The following is a 14,650-nucleotide window of genomic DNA, read 5'->3' as shown; positions in this document are numbered from 1 at the left end:
TGCAGAGGAAGCCTCTTCCCCCACCTGCCACCGCAGCCTCCGGTCCCCCCACTCCGGATTCACGGGCTCAGTTTCTTGTCATTCAGCACTTTGGGGTGGATCCTGGCAAGGATGGATGCCAGGGCAGGCAAATGCACAGCACTTAATCAGAGTCATCCTCCTGCCACCTTCTTCCTCTCCTCTCTTTCCCAAAGCTCCTACACAAACAGGGAGCTAGAGACCAGAGGAGGGGATGGGGAAAGAGGCAGAAGCAAACGCAGACAAGCTCACCTGTCCACTGTGTGCGTGCAGGTGGGTGGACAGGGAGCGTGAGGTCGACAGCTGGGCAGACAATGCCAGGTCCTGAGACCCTTCCCCATCCCTCTAGTTTGGCACCAAGGTCTCAACCTGCCCCTCTCCTCCTCCCCGCTCCCCTTCCCATGCCATTCCCAGAGGGGACCGCTAGGTGGCAGTGAGAGGACAGGAAAGGGGAGAAGCAAGTACCTCGCCACTAGGAAAAGGACGCAGCTGACCGCCAGGTAGGCCAGAAGCATGAAGAGCCAGACGCCCGGAGAAAATGGGTCCAGGAAGGAGAAATAGCCAGGCTTGCGTCCCTGGAAATGGAGATGAATAAACGAGATTCACTATTCACAGCCAGTCAAATGTCCCCTGGGCAGGGCAGGCCGGAGGGCAGGTCTGGCCCCAGAGGTCACTTCTCTGGAGGTTCTGAGCAACTGGCTTCAATGCCACTGGCAGCTGCAGGTGCGCAGGGGGCCGCTCCGAAATACCAACCCGGCCCTGACTTCAGTAGGCAAAACCGGAGAACAAGGTGGCACATGTCACTTCCCAGGGCGCGGGGGCTTTGTGCCCCTGGGGTGGAGTGGGGGGCTTTGGGCTGTTGTCCCCACCTGACCCTGGCACCTCTCTTTCTTGCCAGGATTCCAAAAGAACAGGCATCCCTGGCATTTAGTCTGGAGGATGGTCTCCCCAACAGAGACCTTCTCGAGCAGCACTCAGAGCGGTCCAGGCAGGCGTGGATTAGGATTGTCATTTTACTAATGAAGAAACCAAAGCTCGGGGCAGTCACGAGATGTGCCCAAGGTTACACTGCTTGTTTGTCAATGGGCTGGGACTCACACACACATTGCCGGACTGTTCACACACGCACGTCTTGTACAAGGATACCATAAGTACCTGTGGCTTGCCCCAAGCCTGAGGACATGCCTCAGCCAGTCACGTGAGAAGAGGAGGGCGCCTGGAACAGAAACTCCGAAAGCCAAGCTCCCACCCCTCCTCAGCAGGGGAGAGGGGATGGGAAGGAAGGAGTGAAGTTAGCACCTGCAGCCTCGAGCTGAGTGCCCTTGGATGAGTCCCGACTCCTCTCTGGCCTGGGTGGGCACTAGGCTAGATCAGGGTTCACACACTTGCAGCCTATGGACCAGAAATAGCCTGCAGACTTATCTTGTTTATCCTGCAGTGTTTGAACATTTTATATCAGTTGCCAGAATTAAATGATTGTGGAATTTCACATAAAAATACAGATTTCTGGCCTTTTTTTTTTTCTTTTAAAAGAGTGATTTGGCAACACTGGGCTGAATTCCCACGTGGCGGCCAATTGGGTGGAAATGAGAGGTGCGACACACTGTAGACAGGGCATGCTCCTTCCAGCTCCCTGCTGCTACCTTTGTCTTACATCATGCTTGCTCTTTTATTTACCAGGAAACCACTGAACTCACTCCCCAAGGAGCATTCTGCGCTGAAAATGCTATAATTCCATGAGTTCAGGAGCTGGAAAGTCTGAGAGTTGGACTGAAGATCAGTGTTATGCTCAGGGGTTCAATGAATAGGTAAACTTACAAGCTCAAGGTCATCTCAGTCACAGCACAACCTACCATCATGATGATTTCTATACCAAGCTCTGTCATTTTTACACTGGGTTCTGCAGAAACACCCAGGCAAACTCCTATGCCCAAACTCAGCTCAACGCCACCAGCTTTCTGAACATTTACTACCCATAAGATGCGAGGGATGGAGAAGTGCTGAGGGATGCCACATAACAATAGCAGTCCCCACTGCAGCACCTGAGGCAGGTGGGAGGAAGACAGTCTGGTTCTGTTGCATTTGCACAGAATTACCTATTGTCACAACCATAGGTAATTTTCAGCTTCTCTTCTGGGGATTTTCCATCCCTTCTCTGGGACCCAGCTATGGAGCCAGCAGACACATTCCCAAGCCATGTGGGTACAACTCCACAGCAGGTGCACAGAGAGGAAGTTGCTAGCTCCCACTTCACCAATGAGGCAGTCACTCTTGGACCTCGTGGCCCCTTAGCAGTGTGACAGTGACATTTGGGATTGCCTGTTCGAAACAGATTTTCTTCCCCACTATGGCTTAGACCAGGGAAATGCCTTTTGATACCAATTGTAAGTTCTTTGCCTCATGATGCATCCATGCTTTGTCTGCCCAGATGTCAGTTAACTCTGTCGGGAAAATGAAACAGCTCGGGAGATGAAGCCCAGTAACCAAGGGAGGGGAACAGGAGAAGGACGTGGAGAAGACCAATGGATCATGCCTGGTCCCATTATGATGTAAATGCTCTAACAGGAAGCAAAGGGGCCAAGAGCAGCAGAATCGGAGTCCCCAGAACTAGTCATTTCCGAGGCTACCTCGGGCTGTTTTCTTCATTGTCCTAAGGCCAGTGGCAGGCACAGGATGGGAGGCAGAGTTTGCAGAACCACACACAGAATCCAGGAGGTGATAAAGGAACCAACCATGCCTACACACCCACTGCAGCAGAAGCCACTAGCTTGGTCCATTCTGGGGTCCTTCTTCACCCCAGAGTTTCCCCAGGCAAACGTACATGTATCCTACATACTCTGTCACTTGTGACTGCTTCACTCTGTCTCTCCATTGAGAGACATCCAGGAGAAAAAAAAAATCTTTTATTGCTGCTTTCTGAATCTGAAACCCCATTAGATGCTCAATGTCAGAAATCTATACCTGATTATATCACAACGAGTGAAATTGAGGAAAATGACAGCACTATTTAGAGCTGCCATATTTGGTTATGGGTGATAAGGAATGATGCACAGCCATGGGAAAAATTCCTGGAGACTCAAGTTATAAAACACAGAACATCACACAAACAAGAACCAAGACATAAACACAGCTCTGCTGGAAACATATCAGTCACGTTGGCAAGGCAACAACTGATTCCACTTGTGATTGACTGACGCCAACCAGAGGATGCAAGGAATGGGCAGTCATTTGAAATTTTTGGTCTGGGCTTATACAGCCTGGGATTGGGTCTGAGCCCAAGCTGTTCATCTCATGCCAAAGATAAGTCTGTGACATGCAAGACTCTGAACGCCTACCCTTTTTTTTTTCTATGTAGACTCTTCAGATTGCTTCCTTCTCAAAAGACATCTGAATCACTGGAGCTTGGGGCAAATCAGGTTACATATGCTATAGGCATTTCTTCCAAATAATAGATTTTATTTAACCCAAAGGATATATGTTGGCGATGCTTTTCTTCTGAAGAACTCCAAGGACTTCATTATGTTCTCTTGGTTTCAATACCCAGTTCTCCATATTGACAGATGTAAGAACTGAGACCCAAAGAGGCTAAGTGCGTCACTAAAATCATTGGTGATGGGTTCAATTTCATCGGAGTCATTTGTCAAGCTGTGCCATAGGCTTGTCACAGTCTCCCTCATTCAAATGGCAGCTGTACCGCCTCTTCCGCTTCTTTCTATCTTCACAACTTGCTCCAGTAAACTCCCTAATTAAACCCATGCTTTCTCCACTGTGCCAGCAGAATCCCAACCTCCTCTATCTTGCCCCCTTAAAGTACTCTTAAACAAACATCATTTATTTATGCCCATTATCATTTATTGTAAGTCTGTTGTATTTATAGGCATTGCTATTGATTTATATGAGTCTCTGTTGACTATTAAGTTGGACCAGTTCCTCTTGGCAAATACAACTACTTTGAAGGCGGATCATGGGGTATATTTATCCCAAGTCCCAAATGGCTAGGAGAGGTCAAAGCATTGCAGATGGAATGAAAAATTAGATGGCACCTCAATTCAAAGTGGTTCTCATGCCTTTTGGACTGTGTTTCAGACTGACCCATGAGAGCAGGCATCCTTAGTGCTCTCTGGCGGTGGGGGAGGTCCAAAGAGCCTGGTTGGCAACTGGCCACATTCCTGGTGCGCCGAGGTCCTTTTACAGCAGTTGGATGATCCACGGAGTTACAAAGTGGCACTAAACTCCCTTTGCATGCTGAGAAATCCTCTGACCCTTACAAATTTTGTTAATTCACTGATACTTCATTCTGTGTGTACTGGAGGAAATAACATTATAGTAAGACAGCAATTGTTTTCCCAGAGTCCAGAGCTGAATGCATGAGGACACTAGAGCTAGGTCAGAGGAATGAAATAAAACACAGACTCTGAGAGGAGCCAGACTGCCCAGGATTGAAATCTGGCTCTACCACGTACAAGGAGTGACCTTGGGCAAGTTACTTAGCCTCTCTGTGGCATGGGGATAATAACGGGGTTGTGCCGAAGACTAAGTGAGTTAACACATGTAAAGGGCTAGAACGGTGCCTGACACATAGCAAGGGCTACATACGTGTCTGCTCCCCTCCGACTGATGGCAGCCATGAGTCAAGGGAGAGGAGAAGGTGGTGTGTGGGAAAGGAGGGGACTTCTGTATTTTATTGCTCCCTCCCTCAGTGGACAAGAAATATTCCTCTTTGTCCCACGGTGACACCTGTTAAAGATGCTTGGGGAGAAAGTGCCATCTGGCTAAAGCCACTTTCCATAACTCCTGGAGGTTCTATGGGTTGTAATAGGTGATCATGAGGGTTCCCCCAGGGCTCTCCAGGGAAGCCATCAGGGCAATTCCAGGCTCTCTTCTGGAAGCCCGACTCTGAGAAACAAGTGATTCCAACCTGCTGGAATCCACCTTGGCCTTCCCATGGAGGCTGCAGAGGGGAGCGGGTTCTCCTATGTCTCCTATGTCTGCGTGCCTTCGCCCCCATGCCCCACACACAGGCTACCGCTGTCAACTCTCATCCCTCCCTTGCGCCCATCCTCTCCTTAGCAGAGCCTGTGACAAATGCTCCACTTGTCATGTCCTCCATGTGTTTTGCCAGTCCCTGGAATGAAATGGTGATTAATAGAGAAGTTTCTTGTGACATATTCAACTTCTATCAGGGGTCAATGGTCAATACAATACTCTTTAGGGTGAAAGAGATGAGAATACAGTCTCCATGGCTTCTCCTGAGATAGGCAGAAGGAAGTGAATTATTGTTCCACCCCAGGAGGCCGTGGACAGCCTCCCTCAGCCTATCTGCAGGGGACTGTCTCACCAATATTTTGGTTTAACATGCGCATCCCACCTCTGACTCCAAGAGCAAGACAGAAGTAAGCAATTAATCCCTCTTCACATGAAATGCTCAAATGGGTTTTTTGTTTTGTTGAAATAACCCAGATGCTAGTTTATCTATTTTCACTGTGCTGGTTGGAAATCTGCTATGAAGAGACCTAAGTTCTAATCAGTGATCCTAAGCAAGCTACTCAACTTCACTGGGTGCCATTTTCTTCTTCTGTAAAATGGAACATCATGATCAATACAAAAGGAGAATGTGGGAATTACTAATATAATGTTAATAAAACAACTCGAGCTCCTTGAGAGAGAAATGTGCAATAAATAACCAATATTAGAATGATTATACATTCAGGGATCCATATTTCCATTATATGGGCTATCATGTTACTTAGCTTTAAGGAATAGAACTGTATTCATTTTCTATTTTCTTATAAGAGAGTATTAAGCAGTATTAGAAATGATTCACTGGTTTACTTAGCATCATTCTCCATTTTCCCAGACAGTCTTTTTGAAATGAAACAAACTTCCTTGAGAAATGGGTAATACATCCAGCAAATGCCATGCATTAATTTAATGTTGGCATTTATTTCTCTCTCACTTTTTAATCACTGTCTGCTCTTCTGTTCTTAAAAAAAAATTAAAGAGAAAAAGGACAGAGTATAACATTTTCTTATTCATTAACTAATGGTGGAGTAGGCCATTATAGGGAAAAAAGGATAAGCTAACATTTTTAAGGGAGTCTCTGATGCTTTGACTGGCTTGAGACCCTATATGGAAGCAGAAATAGTGCCCTCAGTTTGCAAAGGATCTTGAACAATCATCTACCACATACTCTTGAAACTATAAAAAATATACCTACTATACTCAAAAGATAGGTAGCTAGAGATGTTTGGAATTTGAAGACAGAAGACTTGGTTTCAACTCCCGTCTCCACTACTGAGCTGACCTTTCTCTGTCCACTGCACTGATTACTCTCACTGAATCTCAGAATCCTTCCCTGTAAAATGGGAATCATAATACCTGCCTTGGGGAATTGCTGTGTTGAACAAGAGACTGTGAAAGTGCCTCATAAATTAAGAGATGCCAGACAGATGTTAGTTAACAGGCAAAGATCCAGGACATACACCCAACCTCCTTGACTATGTCAATACTGAATTCTTTCAACATGGATTATCCATTTAGGGGTTACAGGTGCCAAGTGTTTAATCCCAGTCAGTGTATGCTTAAAGAATACAAATTTACCAATCTTAGTCTGAGCAAAACGTCATTAGGTAAATTGCTGCTGTAGGAAAAAAGGAAGGAAGGGAGGGGAGGGAGGGAAGAAGGAGGGAGGAGGGAAGGAGGGAGGGAGGAGGGAAAGTCTCTAATGTCACGTATAAGCACTCTTGGTCTCTCACACCACTCTCCCTCTATTCACACAGATGTTGAAGAGCTCAATGTCCACAACACCATAAAACCCTTGACTGCAAGATGCCCTTGAAGTTATACTTCCATGCCAAGTGCTGAACTTATCAATGAGAAGAAACGATCTAATATGGCCAAGAAATCAAGCCGGTTTTGAATTTCAAATGCCCTTTCACTGGACTCCCATTCCTGGAATGCCAAGGGACACCCCATATTTTAAAGGCTGTAGCTGTACTGAGCCCTCTCTGTAGGTCTGGAAGCTCATCTGGTCCCAGCTGGGGTTTCCGAAACCTTCTTAGGTGGGCGCTGTGTTGTATGTGGGATATTCAGCCATCCAGGAGGGAGAGAGCACTGAGCTCAGGTGGCAGCCACAGCCAGGCCTGAGCAGATGTGTCTGGACTGCCTAGAACATCTGCCTCCCATCTCTTTTTGTTCACAGGACCAGTGGGGCAAAGGTCAGGAAGAAAAAACGAACCTAGGTAGGTCCCTCTCAGAATCCTGGCCTTGCAGGGTTCCAGACAGCTCCGGACAGTAGCCCAGCCCCTGAGATTTGGTTCTGCCCAACCAGGAGCCACAAAGGAAAGCAGGATGCTCACTGCTCACAGGATCCTGGATCCATGGTCTGCCTGAACTTCCTTATTCTCTCCCTCCTCCCCTCCCTTCCTCCTCTTTTCCTTTCTTATTAAGTAAATACTGACGGTTGAGGATAACCACATTTCCCATAACAAAAGTTATGTCACAAAGATTTATGGTCTACATAAATGTACCTCCCATTAAGGACTACTGGGGAAGAGACAGATAAACAAAGAATAATACAATACAACATACAAGTGCTGTAATAGAGGTATAGGAGGGGCGAGTGGCTCCATCTAGGGGAATCACATGGATGAGCAAGTGTCATTTGAGCTGGGTACTGAAGACTTGGGAAGAGTTAAATGGTTGAGAGGCAAGATGAGCATAAACTTAGATAAGGAGGCAGGAAAAGACTGACCTGGTGGGAAAGCAGTGAGTAACACAGGTGTAGGAGCCTGCAGGCAATGACCTGGAAATGGGTCTTATTCTCCATGCTAAGAAGGTTGAACTTTTTCTTGAAAGTGATGGGCAGCCAGTGAGTGATTTTAAGCAGAAGGCTGATATGATTACATTTGTATTAAAAACAACTCAGGCTACAGGGTGGAGGCTGGCTGGCATGGGAAGCAATTCATACACATTTATTGTGCATATAGTATGCCAGGCACTGTGGGTTAGTGCATTACATATGTATCCTCACATTTAATTCACTTGGCAACCCATTTTTACAGGTGAAGAAACTGAGACACATGTATCGTGTAGTTAATAAATGCCAGATCTGGAAATAAAAGCAGACAGTGTAACTCCTGAGTCCATGATTTTTTCCTCTACTGTTTCTTAGTGAATGTGTATAGAGGCTACGGTCCCTTAATGAGGACAAAGGAATGAATAAGAAACAGCCCTGCACTCCTAAAGCACCCAGACCACTGGAATGGTCATAGGTCAGTTTAGAGATAACGAGACCCTGAACCAAGGCAGAAGAAGTACGGAAAGACAATGTATTGGAAAATCATTTAGAGGTGAGATGAGTGACGGAATGTGTGAGGCCAGAAAAGTTAAAGATGACTCAGGAGACTGGATGGAGATGTCATTGCCTGAGATGGGGCAGAGGAGAGAAGGAGAAACAAATCTGAGTGAGAACTGTGCCAAATGCAGTTTGGGGCATTGTTTTTGAGGTGCCTGTGAGAGGTCCAGGTGGAGATGCCTAGTAATGTTTTAGAAATATGCTCCTAGAGTTCAGGGGAGAGGTCAGGGCTACATTTTCAGATTTGGAAGTGGTTGAGATGAGAGTGAGAGAGAGAGAGAGAGAGAGAGAGAGAGAGAGAGAGAGAGAGAGAGAAAGAGAGAGAGAGAGAGAGAAGGTAGAATGAAAGTAGAATAGAATGAGGACATGTGGGGGAGGGGGTTGGAGAGAAAGAGGATCAACAGAGATGACAGAGAAGGCTGAAGAGCACCAGGAGAAAATGGGGCCTGGGATGCTAGGAAGTGAGAGAGTTTTCAAAAGCAGGATGGATCAACAGTAACAAATGCTGAAGCCAGAATCCGTAGTCAGCCTCCTGAGTGGCAGGGAGTAGGTGGTGAAAAGAGCAAACACTCTTCTTATTTTGGCCTAGTGATACGAGCAGAAACAGAGATTACGCCCCAATGCTGGGAAGAAGGAAATATCTACAATCAACACTTGATGGTCCATGTTCATGAAAAAGCCTAGATAATCTTAGACAGCTGGAAATACACAAAGTATTTCTGGTTATCTTTAGACTTCTGAGACACACGTGCCAACACTTATTATTTTAGAGGATTCTGCAATAATTCTTAACTAGGCACTTACATTTTGGATTAATTATTTCAAACAGGTTTGATTGCCACCAGATGCTCACATTTCGATAACAACCACTCATCAGTCATGCAACCTCCTGGACGTGGAGCTAAGGTAGAGATTCTAGGTCCTTGGAGATTATAAATGGCATTAAATTAAGCATGTTTTGGCTCCAAGATGACTTTGAATTAGAGAAAATTCATATTTTAATAGTAACAATTAACACCCAGTGTTCAACTTTAATTTCATTAACTTAACATTCTTATATTAGAGATAGCTTCTCTGCATAAATTTAGATTGAGGAGCTCGTGGTGGACTCTACCAGTCTACCCTTCAGCATCACGCTAATGCCTCCTTTGTGTCTGATACAGCAAAGTTCAGCTCACACGTGTGCTCATCAGGCCTCCCCAGGTCTAGTCGATTTAGGATTGTTCTCTCCCCTGCCAACTTTCTGCCTCCCTCTCAGCTGACCTCTCCCCTCCCTTTTCACAATGACGCCCATTCATGGGCATCTCCTGGGCATCAGACACTCTACCAGGTACCCATGCTGTGGGATGTGTTGTTCTTATTTTGGAAATGAGGAAACTGAAGGGCAAGCAGATTGAAAAATGTGGGCAAGCTGGAGGATCGCTTCATCAGGCATGTGGGGTGACCCCCCCGGGCCCAGGCATGGTGCAGGCTGTGACTCCACCAGGGCAGCTGGCCCCCAGACACCCCCAGTGACTACAATATTGGAGAAATACATCCAATAGTGGTGCACCTGGAGCCAGCTTGCATGGAAGGTTCAGAAAGGTAAATAGGTAAAGCCGACTGTTGCTGGCAAAATCACGATTACCCGCTTTGTAGATGAGACGCAGCCAGGTCACTTCAGGTACTCCCCCACCATTCCATCCACTTTAGAGTCATGTCCATCCTCAGCTGCCCATTTGGCATGCTCTCACAGACTCACTCTGACACGCACTCTGGCCAACCCCAGTCAGGGAAGTATTTTTCTTCTTAAAGGGATGCAGAAGTGGGGACGGGTCAGTGATAAGTGATGTTAGATTATCTGCTCTGCATTCACCAGCACAGATTAGCAAGAGAGGCAGGATTCTACATTCCACCCCCAGATGCGATGAGTGGAGTGGACCAAGGTAGACCTGCAATTGAGGAAGTGCTTGAGAATTGCTGGGGGGTCCTATCTGGGCTGGGGCCCCCACCCCTGAGGAGGAAGCAGAGTGACCAAAGATTGGTCATCTACATGCTATACACCAAGGGTTGACCAATCCCTCCTGGCCACCCCTCTTCAGAGAGGCAGAAGCAATGTTTACTGAAAAGCCCGCAAGTGCGGCTCTTCTATCCCTCCTGCTTGCAAGTCGACACAGCTGATGGGGGAAAATATAGCCCAGCACATTGGCATTTAAGTCTTGAAATCTAAATATTTCCATGAGTCACTCATTATTACCATATAACTCAGTGTTTGCATGCAAATAACTTGAACGGCATAAATGCTTATAAAATAAGTCTCTTACCATATGAACTCGGTAAAGAATGCTAATTCCCAGAGTCATGAATGGCTTAGAGAAATCAATCACCTTCTCCCGTTCCGCAGTGATGGTGAGGCCTGCCACCGCCAGATCTGCTTTCTGAAAGGAGCAGAGAGAGCCCGTCAGTGGGGGTGGCCGGGGGAGACGGGGCCCAGGGGCTTGTCACCAGAGGCCATGCTCCTGGGGTCACATCACCCTGGGCTCACATCTCAGCTCTGGGAGCGACTCTAAGCAGATCCAGCAGATCCAAGATTTGAATGCTCACTCAGGAAAGGAGATGGACATTGAAGCTACAACACATCCATATGAGGTTAGATCTCTCTGAATCCACTAAAAAACAGTGGGTCTCCTTCCCAACAGTCCAGAGGCAGTATGAGTGTCCCAGGGGAAGGCGTTGGGAGGAGAACACTGGCAGAAAGGGCTCCTGGGTTCTCAATATTGATTATTTGGTTATTTATCCCACTTACTACTTTATCAACAAAAGTTCCCTGGGTGCCTGTGGTGTGTAAGACACCATGGCCAGGGAGTTACAGGGAGAAATGAAAATGATGGAGCCATAGAAATTAGAGACAATTTAATACAACCCCTTTTATCTCGCAGTGAGGACAGTGAGATCGAGAAATTGAGCAAGTAGCCCAAGGTCACAAAGCTTGTCCTTGCCAGAGCTGGGACTGGAACTCAGCCCCCAGGCTCGCTGGCCGCTCGTGTTGCTGTGGAGGTGAAGATACTGGTGCCACAAGCTGCAGCCTGAGAACCACTGCTGGCCCCTTTCAGAAATGCAAATAGCCAGAATTGGTTCTGCGGAAGTTTCCTTCTTTAGTCTGCCTCCAAATTGCACCTCTACTCCTCTCCATCAGGAAGTTCTTCCTTGTATCTAGCTCAAATCCATCCTGTTGCAAAGGACACCCACTTCCTATAGGTCTACTTTGAGAAAGATGGAGTCCAATCATTAGAATCACCTTTATTACATTTGAAGAGTATGCTGGAGATCACCTGGCTGGTTCTTCTACTGAACAAGAAAAAGTATTAGGGAGTAGCCTGGGACAGAGGGTGGAAAGTAAGATGACTAGGGAGAGGGCACACATCCCTGGGAAGGGGACTGTGGGGTGAGCCAAGGGGACAAGCCCCAGGCTGGCCGCCTCTAGTAGGGTTCTGCCTGCTTCTTGGTGCCACTGGAGTGTGGAGGTTCCCAGGTGCCAGGATGGCAGGAAAGCGTGCAAGGGCCTTCGCCGAGTGATGGGCGAGGCAGAGAGGGAAGCAGCTGGTGCTAGGAGAACAGTGTGGACCAAGTGCTGGGGCCCAAGGGTGGGCATGTGGCTTCCCGATGTGCTCAGTGAGGCCAGGGAGCCCAAGCCCCATGCACCTTCATTTCCGGGGTCCGGTCTGCTGAAGCGGTGGGCTGGCACAGTGACACTTGATTCGGACCTAAACCAGACTTTCATGCAAAATAATCTGAGTCTTAGAAAAGGACTTGAAACTTGCTGTTTGATCGGGAAACCTACCCAGCACATTGCATTTAAAATCAAGACGGATTTATAGATAATCCCAACATTTATTTTGGCCATTCATTTAGTTCTCTCCTATCTATGGAGCACTGGAAAAAGCCCAGAGCTGGTACTCAAGTCTAGTTGAGGCTCTGCTCTAACTGATCTACACTAGTTGTTTCATTTCTCTAGGTTTTCTTAACCTCATCTCTAAACCCAGGGTGTGGGGCTAAGACAGTGCTAGAATCTTTTTAAGCAGTTCACTAACAGCGATTCTCAAAATGTGGCCTATGGGTTACCAGCATCAGAATCACCTGTGAGATTTATTAAAATGCACATTCCCATGTCCCATCCCAGAACTCCCAGATCTGACTCTTTGGTGGTAGGACCTAGGAATCTGTATTTGTAGCAAGTAGTCCAGGTGATTCTGACATACTAATATTTAAAAGCCATTTTTTATAGCCTGCATCACAGGCTGGATTCCCAACTAATAGGCCAGTTAGTTCCACTGGGTATATGTGTGTGTATACATGTGTACATATAAACACACAAACACACCACTATATAATATGACTTTCATTAAATCTTTGCAAAGAAAGTAGGGAGACAGGCACACTGGCTCTCATTTTACACCCAAGGGGATTTATGATTTATGTTTAAGAAGGATAAACCCATTGGCAAAGGTCAGTTTCTTCAACATCTCAATCCCAACTCTCCATTCCCAATTCATGTGCAATCAGTTAAGGCAGCCGCCAGATGCAGCCCAGGTTAATAAACTCGGGGCCTTATAAAATGAGGGCAGGCTTAAGAGAAACTAGAGTACAGATGTAAGAGATTTTTAATAAAAAATGAAAAGCGCAAATGACTTATCGTACTCATTCTGTGCTCCTTAAGGAAGTGTTGATCACCGGTATCAAGGAAACCAACCCTCGGGTTCGAGAGTGAGGTTTGATTAGGCGATGGCTAGCAACATTTTCGGGGACTCTTTAGGGGTTGCTTGGGCCTTTCAGAGCCTCAGCCCCTCGATGACAGTGGCACTGACTTGAGTCCCATGCTTGCAAGCACAGGTGTATGATAGCAGAATCCCACCCAAAGGCCAGCAGGTCCACCGTCAACCTGCTGTGTACAGGTTGATGGCAACTCAGTAGCTTGCAGGGAGGAAATAAGATTTCAATGGGCTGGAATGAAGGAAATGAAGGGAAGATTCAGAAAAACAAAACATAAAATGGCCAAGAGGGAAACACATGGTCCAGTCTTCTCTCTGGTTATGAAAAACAAAAAACAAAAACAAAAACCCCAAACAAAACCAAGGTAAGCACCTCTATCTTCATGTTTCTTTCCTCGCCCCCACTCAGCTTCCTTTCAGAAAGGACAAATTTTGGATTAAAATTCAGATATGATTTAGAAAGTTTACAGAAGTTGGCCAACAAAGGCATTATGGTAAAAGAATTCCAGTAGGAGGGAAGGCTAAGTGATGGCCCCCTGCTAGGGTGTTTTCCCAAGTGCAGGTGGAATGACCTTGTACCACAGGCAGAGGTCTGTAAGCTCAGACCGGGGCTTCTGCCTGTTCACAAGGACACGTCCCCAGGCTGGGCCAGGTAGACACACAGAACACCTGCTTCGTGCCAAACCTCGCTGCCTCATTGTTCCCTGCCCCCTCTTCTTGTCTCCCCAGTAAGTTGGGGGCAGGGGAGGCGGAGAGGAAGGATGAGACAGGAAGGGGCAGTGACGAGCAAAAAGAAAACTTGGAGGTTTTGCGGTTGCTGTTTTTTACATTTAATTGACTCGGTGCAGAACAATAATTATCCACCTTGGCTTCACTGCACCCCGGGGCATCACCAACAATCTCGTGGGATCAAATTATTCCCAAAGACGTGCATTCATTTTATTTTACCTTAGTTAAAAAGACGCTTTTCCAAGGCGGAGATAATGTGCCATGAAACCAAACTAGGAGCGAAAGCAGGCTGGGACTGCAAGGAGGCGAGTCACCTCTGGCGGGGGAGGCTGAGAGAAGAGCGGCCGCCACCACGGCTCCGTCCAAGCCCCTCCACTCCTCTGGACTTTGCAAGGGGCAGGGCCAACAGGACGTCAAAAGGGCTGGCTCCAACTGAGGCTGTCCCCCAAATTCATCCTGTGACCGTGGGCGATTTCCTCCCCTCTGCCGGTCTCCGTGTCCTCAACGTACAAGGAAAGGGTTCTACCAGATGCTCGCTCAGCTCTTTTCTAGCTCTAAAACCCCAGCTTTTAGGCCTTTTTTCCTGCCTGGCTAGGGGAGGTTTAATGGACCCCCACTTTGCTCCAAGGATGGTGGCTGTCGGCAGAATCGGATGCTGCATGAGCTCTGAGATGGAAACCTTTCGGCAGACCAGGCAGCAAAGAGCAGCCGCTGGTAGGGGCCCCAGGCAGGGGGGCCAGAAAGGGCAGGAAGGTGCACCCTCTGCAGGGCGCGGGTTTAGAAGTATAGCCCGGGGGGC

The 14,650-nt window shown here is 47.3% G+C and overlaps 1 protein-coding gene across 2 annotated transcripts in view; it reads right to left on the bottom strand.

The window, feature by feature from the left end:
* GRIK4 (glutamate ionotropic receptor kainate type subunit 4) overlaps positions 1–14,650 on the bottom strand; it is a 453,432-nt gene that overhangs the window by 31,564 nt on the left and 407,218 nt on the right. For both annotated transcript variants that reach the window (XM_058289034.1, XM_058289035.2), the window contains 2 exons: positions 10,678–10,791; positions 484–593 (listed from right to left, as the gene is read on the bottom strand). In XM_058289034.1, coding sequence (XP_058145017.1) covers positions 484–593; positions 10,678–10,791 — 224 coding nt within the window. The remainder of the gene's footprint in view (positions 1–483; positions 594–10,677; positions 10,792–14,650) is intronic.

Source organism: Dasypus novemcinctus, chromosome 27 (assembly GCF_030445035.2).
Source record: "Dasypus novemcinctus isolate mDasNov1 chromosome 27, mDasNov1.1.hap2, whole genome shotgun sequence".
In the NCBI taxonomy this organism is placed as follows: Eukaryota; Metazoa; Chordata; class Mammalia; order Cingulata; family Dasypodidae; genus Dasypus; species Dasypus novemcinctus.
The sequence above is the reverse complement of the archived record's forward strand: the minus strand, read 5'-3'. Positions and strand labels throughout refer to the sequence as shown.